General features: G+C 40.0%; 1 protein-coding gene across 1 annotated transcript in view; it reads left to right on the top strand.

The window, feature by feature from the left end:
* LOC103507959 (protein dachsous) overlaps positions 1-14,249 on the top strand; it is a 31,375-nt gene extending 17,126 nt beyond the window's left edge. Inside the window, exons 10-23 of the mRNA XM_026822576.1 lie at positions 1,521-1,896; positions 5,960-6,538; positions 6,662-6,702; positions 6,892-7,239; positions 7,800-7,972; positions 8,590-8,720; positions 8,892-8,966; positions 9,828-9,931; positions 10,288-10,578; positions 10,928-10,955; positions 11,083-11,211; positions 11,583-11,815; positions 11,950-13,244; positions 13,439-14,249. Coding sequence (XP_026678377.1) covers positions 1,521-1,896; positions 5,960-6,538; positions 6,662-6,702; positions 6,892-7,239; positions 7,800-7,972; positions 8,590-8,720; positions 8,892-8,966; positions 9,828-9,931; positions 10,288-10,578; positions 10,928-10,955; positions 11,083-11,211; positions 11,583-11,815; positions 11,950-13,244; positions 13,439-14,203 — 4,568 coding nt within the window. The 3' untranslated portion in view covers positions 14,204-14,249. The remainder of the gene's footprint in view (positions 1-1,520; positions 1,897-5,959; positions 6,539-6,661; positions 6,703-6,891; positions 7,240-7,799; positions 7,973-8,589; positions 8,721-8,891; positions 8,967-9,827; positions 9,932-10,287; positions 10,579-10,927; positions 10,956-11,082; positions 11,212-11,582; positions 11,816-11,949; positions 13,245-13,438) is intronic.
* Positions 14,250-15,065: the final 816 nt, after the last annotated feature.

Genomic DNA, 15,065 nt, shown 5'->3' with positions numbered 1-15,065 from the left:
CATCAGCTGATTTCCAGGCAATTTTTAACCAGTAAATCTTTATCACTTTGGCGAGTAGTACCTAATATATATAAAAAAATAATAATAAAAAATTGATATCTATTTAAAATTGTTTATTTAATAATTTTCCATTTATTATTTGTTGTGAATAAATACAAAGTTAAGCAGGAACGTAAAAAATATTGACCTTGAAGAAGAAAAGGCTGAACAATAAGGCATGTCATTGGAACCTAGCATTGCTTCTTATATCCAGGCGAATATCAACTATATCTATGTACTAAATGTTTTCTTCCAATCTTGCAGCGCATTCTATGCCGCGACTCAGTATAATGCACATTACATTGTATACGTCAATATCTTCGGACTAGTAATCCAATTGGCATTGGGCGTTTTGATCCAAGTAAATCATTGTCTTTCGATTTCAACAAATGTACAGTTATTACAGTTTATTTTGTCCTTTGGTAGGTATAGAATCCATCAACTGATTTCCAGGAAATTTTTAACCAGTAAATCTTTATCACTTTGGCGAGTACCTAATATATAAAGAAAATAATAATAAAAATTGATATCTATTTAAAATTGTTTATTTAATAATTTTCCATTTATTATTTGTTGTGAATAAATACAAAGTTAAGCAGGAACGTAAAAAATATTGACCTTGAAGAAGAAAAGGCTGAACAATAAGGCATGTCATTGGAACCTAGCATTGCTTCTTATATCCAGGCGAATATCAACTATATCTATGTACTAAATGTTTTCTTCCAATCTTGCAGCGCATTCTATGCCGCGACTCAGTATAATGCACATTACATTGTATACGTCAATATCTTCGGACTAGTGATATAGAGTTTGGTTATGGATGCAGGCTACATTGTATTAGCGCAGGGGCCCAGGCTGTTAGTAATTTGATCTGCAATTCAGATAGCCAACGTTATTGACTTACCAAAGCCCCGGGGCGGGTTTGAATTGGATTAGAAATATCGCTGAGCTCGTCACCTCTTTATATTTCTCTGATAGTTCTCGGAGTGGTTTCATATTTTGTGAGCGCTCTGAGTGAAGTGTGCTGGTGTAGTGGGCGATTTCTTACCTTGACACTGAAGCCTGTAGCCGCTCCTAACGACGTATCGTTACCTATATCTTCAGAGTATTGAAATGCTCTGAGTGAAGTGTGCTGGTGTAGTGGGCGATTTCTTACCTTGACACTGAAGCCTGTAGCCGCTCCTAACGACGTATCGTTACCTACATATATCTTCAGAGTATTGAAACATTCTAGTTGAAAGTTTTAGTTTTACTTTATCTTAAATGGAGAGGGGTCTTCAATTATTCACCTTTAGATTGTGGGTACTAGTTTGGTCCACTAGTTGAAATTTCAAAAAGCAATAAGATGTCTTCCTTTCTAGGCAATTTTAAGAATAATAGAAGTCGCCATCGAATACTATCCACTTCGTCTCTCTTTTTTTTTTTTGCTGTAGGCGCATTCTACTTCTCTTTATCTAATACTTTGTTTCCTCTCTCCCCAGGTGGTAACCTAGGTAACAAGTTCCACATTGACCCTCACACTGGTCAACTCACAGCCCGATCTCTAGACCGCGAACTCCAAGCCAAATACTACCTCGTCATTTCCGCCCAGGACAAGGGATCGAACCCAGGACCTCTAGTGGGAACTTGCAACACGACTATAATTGTCGAGGACCAAAACGACAACAACCCAATTTTCCCCGTGTCCCAGTACTCGCTTTCTATTCCAGAAGATGTACCAGTGGGTACTGTGGTGCAGGTGGTGTCTGCTAGTGATGCAGACCTAGGAGTCAACTCTAAGCTAGTGTTCTCGCTGAGTAATGAAACGGATGCCTCGTTCCATATTGACAACACCACGGGAGCTATCACCACAACAACGTGAGTATTGCAACTTTTTACTAATCTGTATTGTAGGTGTTTCATCTTAAGGGTTTCAGATCTTTTAGTTACTCAGGACATTGAAGTTACATTGCATTATTTTAAGTTATACACAGTTAGTTCTAGATATCCGCGGCTTGTTCGCGGTATTCGCGGATTGTTCGCGGTATTCGCGGATTGTTCGCGGTATCCGGGAAATTGAGGGCATTTAATTTTATTTTTATTAGACATCCTGATTTCATTTATCTGTAGTGAGACCGAAAACAATTGACATTACAAAATTTCTCCCGATGATAGTATTAACTACTATCTAATTAATACTTCAACTCTTTTCCATCCCCTCCAGATCTCAGCATTCAAGTCAGACGGTCGCCGGCAACGTATTAGTTACAGTTTTGGTTCCGGTAACGAGGCTGGTATATTTGATCTGGATAGAGATACCGGTATTATACGGGTGCGAGATAGTCGTCTCTTGGATTATGAACTACACGCAGAACTCAACCTAGTGGTTGTAGCTCAGGTAAGATTGAATTTTATTAATTTTATTTCACTCTATTAGGGTGTGATATTGAATTTACTTTATGTAGGGCTGATTGAGAGGCTGACGAAACACGCCGACCACCGGTATTATACGGGTGCGAGATAGTCGTCTCTTGGATTATGAACTACACGCAGAACTCAACCTAGTGGTTGTAGCTCAGGTAAGATTTAATTTTATTTCATTCTATTATAATTAGGGTGTGATATTGAATTTACTTCATGTGGGGCTGATTGAGAGGCTGACGAAAAACGCCGACCCCGTATGTACACGGGAAAAGGTGTAGAAAAAGAAGATTGATTTTACTTTATGTGCAGGAGTGGGAATAGACTGCGGGGGTAAAGGGACTTTCCCAGCAGATTTTTTTTTTTGATTTTACTTTATGTGCAGGAGTGGGAATAGACTGCGGGGGTAAAGGGACTTTCCCAGCAGATTTTTTTTTTCTCTCTCTCTCTCTCTCTTCTTTTTACTGTTTTGACTGTTCTTGGTCCTAAATATTCACCTTAGCACTCTTCTAATATTGTTTCTCCTATGGTTATTGTTCAGGTGGATCGGGAAAAGGCGTAGAAAGAGAAGATTAAATTTACTTTATGTGAGGAGTCAGAATAGACTGCGGGGGTAAAGGGACTGACTTTTCAGTCCTTTCCCAGCAGGATAGACAAGGTATATTCAAGGTATACCGTTTTGACTATTCTTGGTCTTTAATGGTCACCATCAAACTCTTCTAATATTGTTTCTCCTTATTGTTCAGGTGGACTTATTATGACAAGATATGCCTCTACATTACGTTTCTGACTTGGAGTATATTGTAATAGCTCTCAGCTCTCACCATCCAAGCATTGAGAGGATATTCCAGTTGTTAAAAATTGTTGTAATATTATCTATTATACATCGTAGGCGGCATTTCAGTACTAAAAGGTCGCCTGTTCATTGCAACCGAAAGGGAACATCACAAGTGTTCTTTGCGACTTCAGGATTTCACAGTAGAGATTATTATGTTCTTCCTGTTGACCATAACTAGGTATCTCAGACTCAGAATCTAAATTTGGCTTCTTTAGGGAACCTTTGTGGTGCAGGTGAGTGATAGTTATTGTTCTAGTGTTGAAAGTTCGGTTTTGAGGTCGGATAGTTAGGTAAGCTAATAGATTTAGAAGGATTCCCATTTCTTGCTGATTCAGAAGGATTGAACATCAGCAGGATATGGAGTTTATGGAGTATCAGCAAAATTTAGTTTGTTATCAAAATCGTTGATCAAAGTTATTTTGGCTCCTTATTAGGAGATTAATTATGGCCAAGTGATTAAATAGCTCTTCATACATATTCACCTACTCGTATATGTAACGAACTAAATGATGAATTAGCACCTTATTTATCCACACTTGGTTTGTAATTTGTTTGATGCGAAAACCAACTAAAATCTCCTTTTCAGAAATTGTTAAATATTTTACCTTCATACATACACCTTACCTTGATTCTTTGACAATCCACTAAACTCCTGTCCTTTTAGATCTTCATACATATTCACCTACTCGTATATGTAACGAACTAATGATGAATTAGCACCTTATCCACACTTGGTTTGTAATTTGTTTGATGCGAAAACCAACTAAAATCTCCTTTTCAGAAATTGTTAACTCTATATTTTACCTTCATACATACACCTTACCTTGATTCTTTGACAAAGAAGGAAATATGCAAGCCCATCTTGTTTATTTTCTGGTAGAACTAGGTATGAAATTTAGTAAAACATGTAAAGTTAAAAAAAAAAAAAAATCACTTGGAAGAAATGAGTTAGTTTACCCACTGAGAAAATGAAAGTTCAGATTTTGTTGGTTCTTTTTGTGAAAATTATTTTTCACTCACGTTAGTAGGTAAACACGAGAAATTAGAATATTTAAAGTAATGAAAATGAAAGTTCAGATTTTGTTGGTTCTTTTTGTGAAAATTATTTTTCACTCACGTTAGTAGGTAAACACGAGAAATTAGAATATTAAATTTAAAGTAACCCTAGCGCTTACAACGCAGACGCGCTACCCTCCAAGTTACTCTAGATTGGGTATGAAGTAGGTACTCATTCTCATCTCTTTTAAAGTAATGAAATACTAAACTATAAACTCTAAAGTACTTACCGATATGAGAACTGGTGAGTGACTGTGCCTAAGCTTTTGCCAGCGGGAGCTTTTATACTCCGGGCTCCTTATCTCGCCGGCCTGACTTAGTGTGGTCCGATGGTTTGATCTCTGCAGGGGATCATCCGATGTGTAGCGTGATTCAAACAAAGGACAGGGAAGTGGTTTTACATTAGTTAACAGTTATTTAGCTATAAATAAAGTTATTTACTATAATAGGTTCTTAATAACTATTTTAACTATATTGCATTGACGTCACACTTCTAAACCCAATATGTGAATCGCTGATTGCAAAAAAGAATTCCAAAGGTCTTTTTTTTTTAAGAGATGAGAATGAGTACCTACGTACTTCATACCCAATCTAGAGTAACTTGGAGGGTAGCGCGTCTGCGTTGTAAGCGCTAGGCCGGGGGTTCAATTCCTGTCCGGGGCGAATTTTATCCTTAGAGTAACTTGGAGGGTAGCGCGTCTGCGTTGTAAGCGCTAGGCCGGGGGTTCAATTCCTGTCCGGGGCGAATTTTATCCTGAACGGATGATGTTCGTTCTCGGAACAGCTGGCTTTCTCCTATCCGCTCTTCCTTCTCTCTTCGATTTCGGGACGATAAGACCTTAGCAGTTACAGTTCCCTCTATCAAACCTCTTAAAAGAAAAAAATAACGGCTTTCGTCCATTAAATTCTCTTCCTTCTCTCTTCGATTTCGGGACGATAAGACCTTAGCAGTTACAGTTCCCTCTATCAAACCTCTTAAAAGAAAAAAATAAATAAAATAACGGCTTTCGTCCATTACATTGACCTTTAGGCCATTTCAGCAACAAACATGGGCCTTTAGGCTAATATTTATCACTGAAGTAACGTCACACCTACCTAGGTGGTGTATAGGACTAGACTTTCTATATTCTAATGAATTCTTCTATTTCTCTATCCCAGGTGGCAGCCACTGATTCAGCAACAAACATGGGCCTTTAGGCTAATATTTATCACTGAAGTAACGTCACACCTACCTAGGTGGTGTATAGGACTAGACTTTCTAAATTCTAATGAATTCTTCTATTTCTCTATCCCAGGTGGCAGCCACTGACTTCCATATTGACAACACCACGGGAGCTATCACCACAACAACGTGAGTATTGCAACTTTTTACTAATCTGTATTGTAGGTGTTTCATCTCATGGGTTTCAGATCTTTTAGTTACCCAGGGGATCGACTAGTCCTTTTTTCTCGACTACTAACATGTAGCGAATAAAGCCTTCAAAGGAGATAAAGGGTTTAGTAAGTGACGAAAATGAAATAACTGATTATGGTGTTTTATGTTTTATGAAAAGGAAAGCTCCTCAGAACTGCATGCTAGAGTACGTCAGAACACTCTTCATTAACTATATCTACTCTCTTCCCCAGGTTATTCGACCGTGAGAGCCGCTCCTCCTATTACTTCCTCGTGGTCGCTACCGATGGAGGTCGCTACGATAGACGCTCAGCCCGTGTACCTGTTCACATCGGTATTGAAGATGTCAACGACAACGCACCCGCCTTCAGTCGCTACCCTTTCACCGTAACCATCCCCTCGTACACACAACCAGGACACGACATTCTACGAATATCCGCGAGTGATGCCGACGAGGGTCAAAACGCTGAGATCGTATACAAATTTGTCTTCGAGTCCCCGAATAACAAATTCCGAATAAACCCGAACACAGGGGTCGTGTCTGCGACCTCTTCCCTCGTTGGTGAAACGGGCAAATATTTCGGTCTCGAGGTGATGGCGACAGACAAGGGGAACCCACCGCTGAGTGCCACGGGACTGGTAGAGATTCGTGTCGGGGAAATGAGTGACGGAGCACCCGTGTTGAAGTTCCAGAATGCGAGCTATGTCATCAATATCGCCGAGAATACGCCCAATGGAAATGAAGTGCTCCAGGTGAGTGAAGTGCTAGAAGTTGCTTCTTCTTTATACTTTATACAGTTCATATACACCATGTAAATAAAACACAGGTCGTAATATTATTTATTAACTTGGGATTTTCCGGAACTTGAAGTTACATATGTATCGTATTCGCTTCCTCTTTCCATAAGTATGTTTCGACTTTGACTCGTTAAAAGCGCACATAATTCGAGAACCGTCATTCTTAGAGACTCCAAATGTACACCAATCGATTTCTCGTGAAAAGTTACATAGGAAAGACTCCTTGGTTATCTTAAATAATCTAATGGGAACTCTTGGGTTTCAAAAAACCATGTTGGAATCTTTGGAGACATGAGAGAGAGTAGAGAGGGATCAGGAAGAGAGAACCTTCCAATCTGAAATCAGAAGAGAGAATGAACTGTGTAAGTTCGTCTCATACTCTTGCCGTCAATTTATCTCACTTTCAACTCTCTCATTTCCACAGACAAAGCAGTGGGCAGTGTTCTAACCGCAGTGACAGCCAACGACGTCGACACCAACCCTCCCCTCACCTATACTCTCCTAGACAGCGATGACACTTTCAGTATTGACCAGTACAGTGGTCGAATACTATTACGCCGACCTCTGGACTACGAGACCACTAAGCAGTACCGTCTGAGTGTATCAGCGTCAGATATGGCCCACTCCGCTCAGACTACGCTCACTCTCAATGTGCTTGATTATAATGACAATCCGCCGGTCTTCTCGCAACATTTCTATCAGGCTTCCATACCAGGTAAGTTAAAATGAAATTTGCTTAAAGTTAAAGGAAAGTGGGGGAAAAGTTGAGAGTTGAAAATGCCGAAAAAACATAAAACTCTCTGACAAAAATCTAGGTCTAAAGAAACCTCCCCTTGACCCCCTACTACCATAAATGAAAGTAGGGGGTCAGGGGAAATGTAGGGGGTTAAGGGGAGGTTTCTCCTACATTTTGATCATAGGTTTGGATATTCCTATTTGGTTATTGGGATAGAAGTTACATTGCATTATTTTAAGTTATACACAGTTAGTTCTAGATATCCGCGGCTTGTTCGCGGTATTCGCGGATTGTTCGCGGTATCCAAATATAGGCCGGGTGGCGATGGCGCTTCGAACTCTTGACGTTCGCGCGCCTCCCGGCACGCTTTATGCAGCCTGGCTTCTTTTGTTGGAAGTGTAGATAGAAGTGTCGGTTCTTTTGTTTATGATAAATGTTTCTTTTGCTGTCTTCTATGTACGAATATATCCTTGGAAAAAAATTAAACTTGCATGCGATAAATAATAGGTAAATAATATTTTTCCTTTATTTTCCCCCAGAACTGAGAGATGGAGACAAGATACTGACTGTGAACGCCACTGATTTAGACTCGGGTGTTAATTCAGTCCTGCACTACTCACTAGTCAACCCGACCAGTGGCGGCTTTATCATTGATGATAAGACAGGGGACATCTATGCTAACCGATCCAGCTTTAGAGGATACTCCAATCAGGTAAGAGAATAATCTAAAATCTAATATGATGATAAGACAGGGGACATCTATGCTAACCGATCCAGCTTTAGAGGATACTCCAATCAGGTAAGAGAATAATCTAAAATCTAATATGTATTTCGAAATTTAATGGTAGGCTAATCCATGAATTCCTCTGATTTATCCCTCCTAGTTAGCTTGAAAGGTAGCGCGCCTGCCCTATAAGCGCTAAATTGTGGGTTTATTGTATCCTAAACACAATAGGTTCTTCCTTGGAACGGCAGTGTTTTTGTTACTTTAACTTAAAGACCTCCATTGTCCATTGTTATAAACCCCTATATCAAACCTCTTAAAAAAATTCTGAAGTAAAGTTGTGGATAATTTTTTAGATCTTGGCGGGGATTGAACCCGAGTCCTCTATCGGGCGGACGTCTTGACCTCTACACCACCGTGGCAGAGCTAATAACAGCTAATCTTCTTCTTTTCCTTCGCCTTTTCCTTTGTACAGACGGGATCGGCGTTTTTCGTCAGCCTCTCAATCAGCCCTAACTAAAGTGATTGCTTCGGGCTGACATTTGATATAGGCTACAAAACAAAGATTTCATAACTAATAATAACCTTGTATTATCTGATTACAGGGTATCTTCGATCTCGTGGTGATGGCAAGAGACTCAGGGTCTCCTTCCCTCTCCAGTACTGTGCCTGTGAGGATCTATGTAGAGAATATAGGAGGACGAGCGAGGCTCAAATTCACCCAGGATGAGTTCAGGTGAGTTGACAAGTGTCCTGGGTTCGATTCAATGAAAAAAAAAAGTGGTGACAAAAATATGACGTGTCTTGTTTTGTTGTATCTAAAGGTAGAAACGCCCTACTATAAGGTCCCGTCAGCTCCTAGGGAGTCAGACCTGGCAAGAGACTCAGGGTCTCCTTCCCTCTCCAGTACTGTGCCTGTGAGGATCTATGTAGAGAATATAGGAGGACGAGCGAGGCTCAAGTTCACCCAGGATGAGTTCAGGTGAGTTGACAAGTGTCCTGGGTTCGATTCCATGAAAAAAAGAAAGTAAAAAGTGGTGACAAAAAATTGACGTGTCTTGTTTTGTTGTATCTTAAGGTAGAAACGCCCTACTATCACCTCCCGTCAGCTCCTTGGGAGTCAGAAAGATGTAGTTCAAAGTTTTCCCATAATATTGTAGGTAATTTCGTACGGGACAGCTACACTACTATCGCGTCACGTGACGTGAGGGCGTGATAGTAGTGTGTTTCTACGTTAACTCGAGAAACACACTAATATCCATGTTTTTTAAAAATATTTTAATCTTTTCAATTTTATTTTAATGTAACATGTCTGTTTGAGTTGTATGCTGTGTCATCTAGCAATCCAGACTCTACTCTGGGCAGCTCATCAATAAATTATTGATTGTTTTTCTCTCTATTATTTATCCCTAGTTAAAAAAAAAAAAAAAAAAAAAAAAAAAAAAAAAAACACCAGGATTTGAACGTAGAACCTTCGATTTGAGAGTCATCGAACCACTCGGTCAATATCACCACACGACATCAGAAAATAAATACCAAAGTAAAACCTCCCCAATACCTACTCCTACTTGTAAGACTAGTTCTTAGTTATGTTGGATAAGAAGTAAGAAGACAGAGATATTTGAACTAAAATTAGGACGTGATAGTAGTGTGTTTCTACGTTAACTCGAGAAACACACTAATATCCATGTTTTTAAAAAAGATTTTAATCTTTTCAATTTGATTTCAATGTAACATGTCTGTTTGAGTTGTATGCTGTGTCATCTGGCAATCCAGACTCTAGGCAGCTCATCAATATATTATTGATTGTTTCTCTATTATTTATCCCTAGTTAAATCTGTAGGGAAAATTCTTTCCCCGGCACTGCCATGGTGAAGATCAATATCATTGATGTGAATGACAACCAGCCCACGTTCCCGCCCCATAGCAGCGTGAAGATTAGTGAAAGTAAGTTATGTTGTATTGGCAAGAGATTTCCAGAAATAGAACGCGGAACCCTGGAACCTGTGGATTATTTGAAGGGCGGGTAGGGGGTGATCTTTATAATTTTCTTTGTCTATTTTAGTTTTCCCTCATCAAATTGGACAGAGGAAAGAAAGAGGAATCTGTAAATATAGGGGGTGATCTTTATAATTTTCTTTGTCTATTTTAGTTTTCCCTCATCAAATTGGACAGAGGAAAGAAAGAGGAATCTGTAAATAGACCTTCGCAAAATTTTAGAGTCATATTTCATAGACCTGTGTAAGTTCGTCTCATACTCTTGCCGTCAATTTATCTCACTTTCAACTCTCTCATTTCCACAGACAAAGCAGTGGGCAGTGTTCTGACCGCAGTGACAGCCAACGACGTCGACACCAACCCTCCCCTCACCTATACTCTCCTAGACAGCGATGACACTTTCAGTATTGACCAGTACAGTGGTCGAATACTATTACGCCGACCTCTGGACTACGAGACCACTAAGCAGTACCGTCTGAGTGTATCAGCGTCAGATATGGCCCACTCCGCTCAGACTACGCTCACTCTCAATGTGCTTGATTATAATGACAATCCGCCGGTCTTCTCGCAACATTTCTATCAGGCTTCCATACCAGGTAAGAGAATGAAATGAAATTTGCTTAAAGTTAAAGGAAAGTTGAGAGTTGAAAATGCCGAAAAAACATAAAACTCAATTTCGTGTTAATATAGGCCGGGTGGCGATGGCGCTTCGAACTCTTGACGTTCGCGCGCCTCCCGGCACGCTTTATGCAGCCTGGCTTCTTTTGTTGGTGTAGATAGAAGTGTCAGTTCTTTTGTTTATGATAAATGTTTCTTTTGCTGTCTTCTATGTACGAATATATCCTTGGAAAAAATTGAACTTTCATGCGATAAATAGGTATCCATGTTTTTAAAAAAAGGTTTTAATCTTTTCAATTTGATTTTAATGTAACATGTCTGTTTGAGTTGTATGCTGTGTCAGTCCAGACTCTAGGCAGCTCATCAATAAATTATTGATTGTTTCTCTCTCTATTATTTATCCCTAGTTAAATCTGTAGGGAAAATTCTTTCTATTTCGTTCCACATTCTAATATATATTCATGTCATACATTGTGTTTCAGAATATCTGTACGGGAAGATACACCGCGTGGTAGTGTTATATTGAAGGTAGCATCGGCAGGTCTTATTGATGATATGACATCTTACGACATTATCAGCGGGGATGATCTTGGACATTTCCTTATCAATAGGTAAGTTGTCATTATGTCCTATTGTGCTTCGTACTATAGAATCTTGATCTAACGTAAATCATAGGAGTAATTCTCTCAAACCTACCTATACCTGAATTGTGTTACCTATGTCTTGGCGAACTGCGGATTTGAAGGTCCAGGTCATGTAAAATAAGATCGACATTTATGACCAGATGTCACGTAAATCATAGGAGTAATTCTCTCAAACCTACCTATACCTGAATTGTGTTACCTATGTCTTGGCGAACTGCGGATTTGAAGGTCCAGGGTCCAGGTCATGTAAAATCATGACATTTATGACCAGAATTCATGCTTAGGTATTGTACTTTGCTTCTTCTCTGACCTATGTTCAATTTTGTGTTTGATTTCAGTAAAACTGGTGAGCTGATCATAGTGAAAGACTTGGATCGTGAATCGTGTGACTCCTATAAACTCTGGATTAGTTCTGGTCCCAATAGTTCTTCTGCTCTGGTCAATATTATCATAGAAGATGCTAATGATAACACACCGCACTTCCTGGGTGTTGAAACTGCTGTCACATTATCCGAAGGTGTTCCTGTAGGTCATACCATACTGAGGCTGACTGCCACTGATGTGGATCTACCACCCAACTCGGATGTACGGTTTGAAATAACTTCTGGTAACGAGGAAGAACTATTTAAACTGCTGTCACATTATCCGAAGGTGTTCCTGTAGGTCATACCATACTGAGGCTGACTGCCACTGATGTGGATCTACCACCCAACTCTGATGTACGGTTTGAAATAACTTCTGGTAACGAGGAAGAGTTATTCGCTGTGGATCCTCTCACTGGTGTTCTATCTGTACAACAACCTCTAGACTACGACACTGGCTCCTCTGAACATCTACTTATACTCAAAGTAGAGGACGGAGGCAAGCCCCCTCTAGATTCACCACTGTCCTCCATTACACACTTGAAGATAACACTGCAGGATGAGAATGATAATGCACCCAAGTTCCCTATTACAGAATACTTGGAGTTTGTAGGAGAGAATGAACCCATCGGATCTTCTGTCTTCACAGCCAGAGCCACAGACATGGACAAGGGAGATTATGGTAAACTGAACTATTCCATTATCTCAGCAGCAGCGTCTGGCTATACAGATGTGGATGACTCCTGGAAACTATTCCGTGTGGACGCGCTCACTGGTTTGGTCACGACCAATGCAGTGTTTGATTATGAGGCGAGGAGTCGGTATGCATTCACCTTGCTATCTACTGATAGTGGTGGTAGAACCTGTAAGGTCAAAGTCCGTGTTGAAATAGAAAGCAGAGATGAGTTCCATCCACAGTTCACAGAGAGAACATTCAAGTTTATCTTGTCTGGTACGGATCTACCAGTAGGTTATGTCGTAGGACATGTGACTGCTACGGATAGAGATAAAGGTCCTGATGGTCGTGTTGTCTATCAGTTGACATCTCAGCATTCCTTCTTCAAGGTGAATAGAACAACAGGTGCTGTGCTCATCAAGAAGAAGTTGGATGGTTTAGAGACTGGACAGGATATTAGTCTTGTGATTACTGCTAGTTCAGGACGACAAGGTTCTCTCACTAACATGAGCGTCGTAGAGATTGCTATTGATCCTCTAGGATACACCGGTACTAATCATATAGAAGGTAATACTGTATCTGCTTCATCTAGTAGTGGTGTTACAAACTGGGCTATCACATTACTTGTTATCTTTCTACTAATCATCATAGCATCAGCAGGGATCTTTGTATTTCTTCACTTGAAGAACAGACGTCAGAAGAAAGTGAACAAGCCAGGTCTATCGAATGCTACCACGTCTGAAAATAACTATGTAGATCCTGGCTCATTTGATACAATTCCTATACGAGGCAGTAGTGTCGGTGTAGCAAGTCCTCCCAAGTATGATGAGATCCCTACCTATAGGAATAATGCAAGTGGTTCTAACTCTGCTGCTGCTACCTCAGAGTTATCAGGTTCAGATCAGTCAGGTTCTAGTGGGAGGGGGAGTGCAGAGGATGGTGATGATGTAGAGGATGAAGAGATCAGGATGATCAATGAGGGAAGGAGGAAGGAAGAGGATAATATGTCTGTACATAATACACAGGAGTATCTAGCCAGGCTTGGTATAGTAGAGATGGCCACAGCCCCAGGGTCTATAGGTACTGCTAGTGCGGGGCCCATGGACCCTCAGCTCAATGTATTTGAAGAGCCTGACCCAATGTAGAGGATGAAGAGATCAGGATGATCAATGAGGGAAGGAGGAAGGAAGAGGATAATATGTCTGTACATAATACACAGGAGTATCTGGCCAGGCTTGGTATAGTAGAGATGGCCACGGCCCCAGGGTCTATAGGTACTGCTAGTGCGGGGCCCATGGATCCTCAGCTCAATGTATTTGAAGAGCCTGACCCTGATGTTAGTACTCTGATTTATGCTAAACTTAGTGATGTAGGGAGTGAGAGGGGCGGGGAGGATGTAGTGTGTGGGAGACCCAGTATGACAGGGTCCCTCAGCTCTATTGTACATAGTGAGGAAGAACTAACAGGGAGTTATAACTGGGACTATCTCCTGGACTGGGGACCCCAGTATCAACCCCTAGCCCATGTGTTCTCGGAGATAGCAAGGTTGAAGGATGATGCTGCCTCTGTGAAGAGTGGTGCTAGTGGCGCCTCTAGTAGTAAAAGTAAAAGTATACCTCCTGTAGTGAAGACTGTACCACCGCCCCTGCTAACGAATGTCGCTCCTCGGTCTATAGCAGCCCCTATGCTAGCGGCCAGGGCCTCTCATCTTCAGCCTCAGTTATTATTATTACCACGATCACCTATTAGTCATGATCCTGCTAACTTTCCTACCTCAGCTGCCATGTCACCTTCCTTCTCTCCCTCCCTCTCCCCTCTAGCTAATAGATCCCCCTCCATCTCCCCTCTACACCCCCCTGGTGTACCTCCTCATCATATTAGACAAAGACATCAAAGTACAGATAATGAGCTGAGGATATAAGTAAACAAGTTTGCCACTCTTGAAAAGAGATCTAGAAATCCACGCACTCTAGTTAATTTTACCTCATGACAAATCCTAGCCCGTACTACTTATCTAACAAACAGAGTTGTACCTTTACCTAGACATGACCTATAAAATTTGATTTTATTCATTAACACCGATATATTTTGTGTTGGATTTGAACGTTGTATTTTATAAATACGAAAATTATGAAATTTACTTACTCGTAGTTTTCGAGTGTGTTTTATTCATTAACACCGATATATTTTGTGTTACCAATGGTCTTCCAATATCCAACGCCCTCTTGGATTTGAACGTTGTATTTTATAAATACGAAAATTATGAAATTTACTTACTCGTAGTTTTCGAGTGTGTATTTTAATAAAGTGTTCCAAATTCCGGACTAAAGTGGACAAATCCTAGCCCGTACTACTTATCTAACAAACAGAGTTGTACCTTTACCTAGACATGACCTATAAAATTTGATTTTATTCATTAACACCGATATATTTTGTGTTACCAATGGTCTTCCAATATCCAACGCCCTCTTGGATTTGAACGTTGTATTTTATAAATACGAAAATTATGAAATTTACTTACTCGTAGTTTTCGAGTGTGTATTTTAATAAAGTGTTCCAAATTCCGGACTAAAGTGATTTCTAAAATTCTTTTAGTTTGAATAGCAAATTGAATTTCGAACACTTTACACTTTAGGTACGAAATTTTAGATTTTTATAAAAATCAAAAAAATGTTTTCATGTACTTACTTATACATACTTAGTTTATGTAGTTATTGAATTTGAATGTAAAGAATAATGTGTCATACATTTGTTTTAATGTAAATGTTATTGTACAAGTTTGT

Source organism: Diaphorina citri, unplaced genomic scaffold (assembly GCF_000475195.1).
Source record: "Diaphorina citri unplaced genomic scaffold, Diaci psyllid genome assembly version 1.1 scaffold18, whole genome shotgun sequence".
Lineage (NCBI taxonomy): Eukaryota > Metazoa > Arthropoda > Insecta > Hemiptera > Psyllidae > Diaphorina > Diaphorina citri.
Note: the sequence above shows the minus strand (reverse complement) of the source record. Positions and strands in the feature narration are given on the sequence as shown.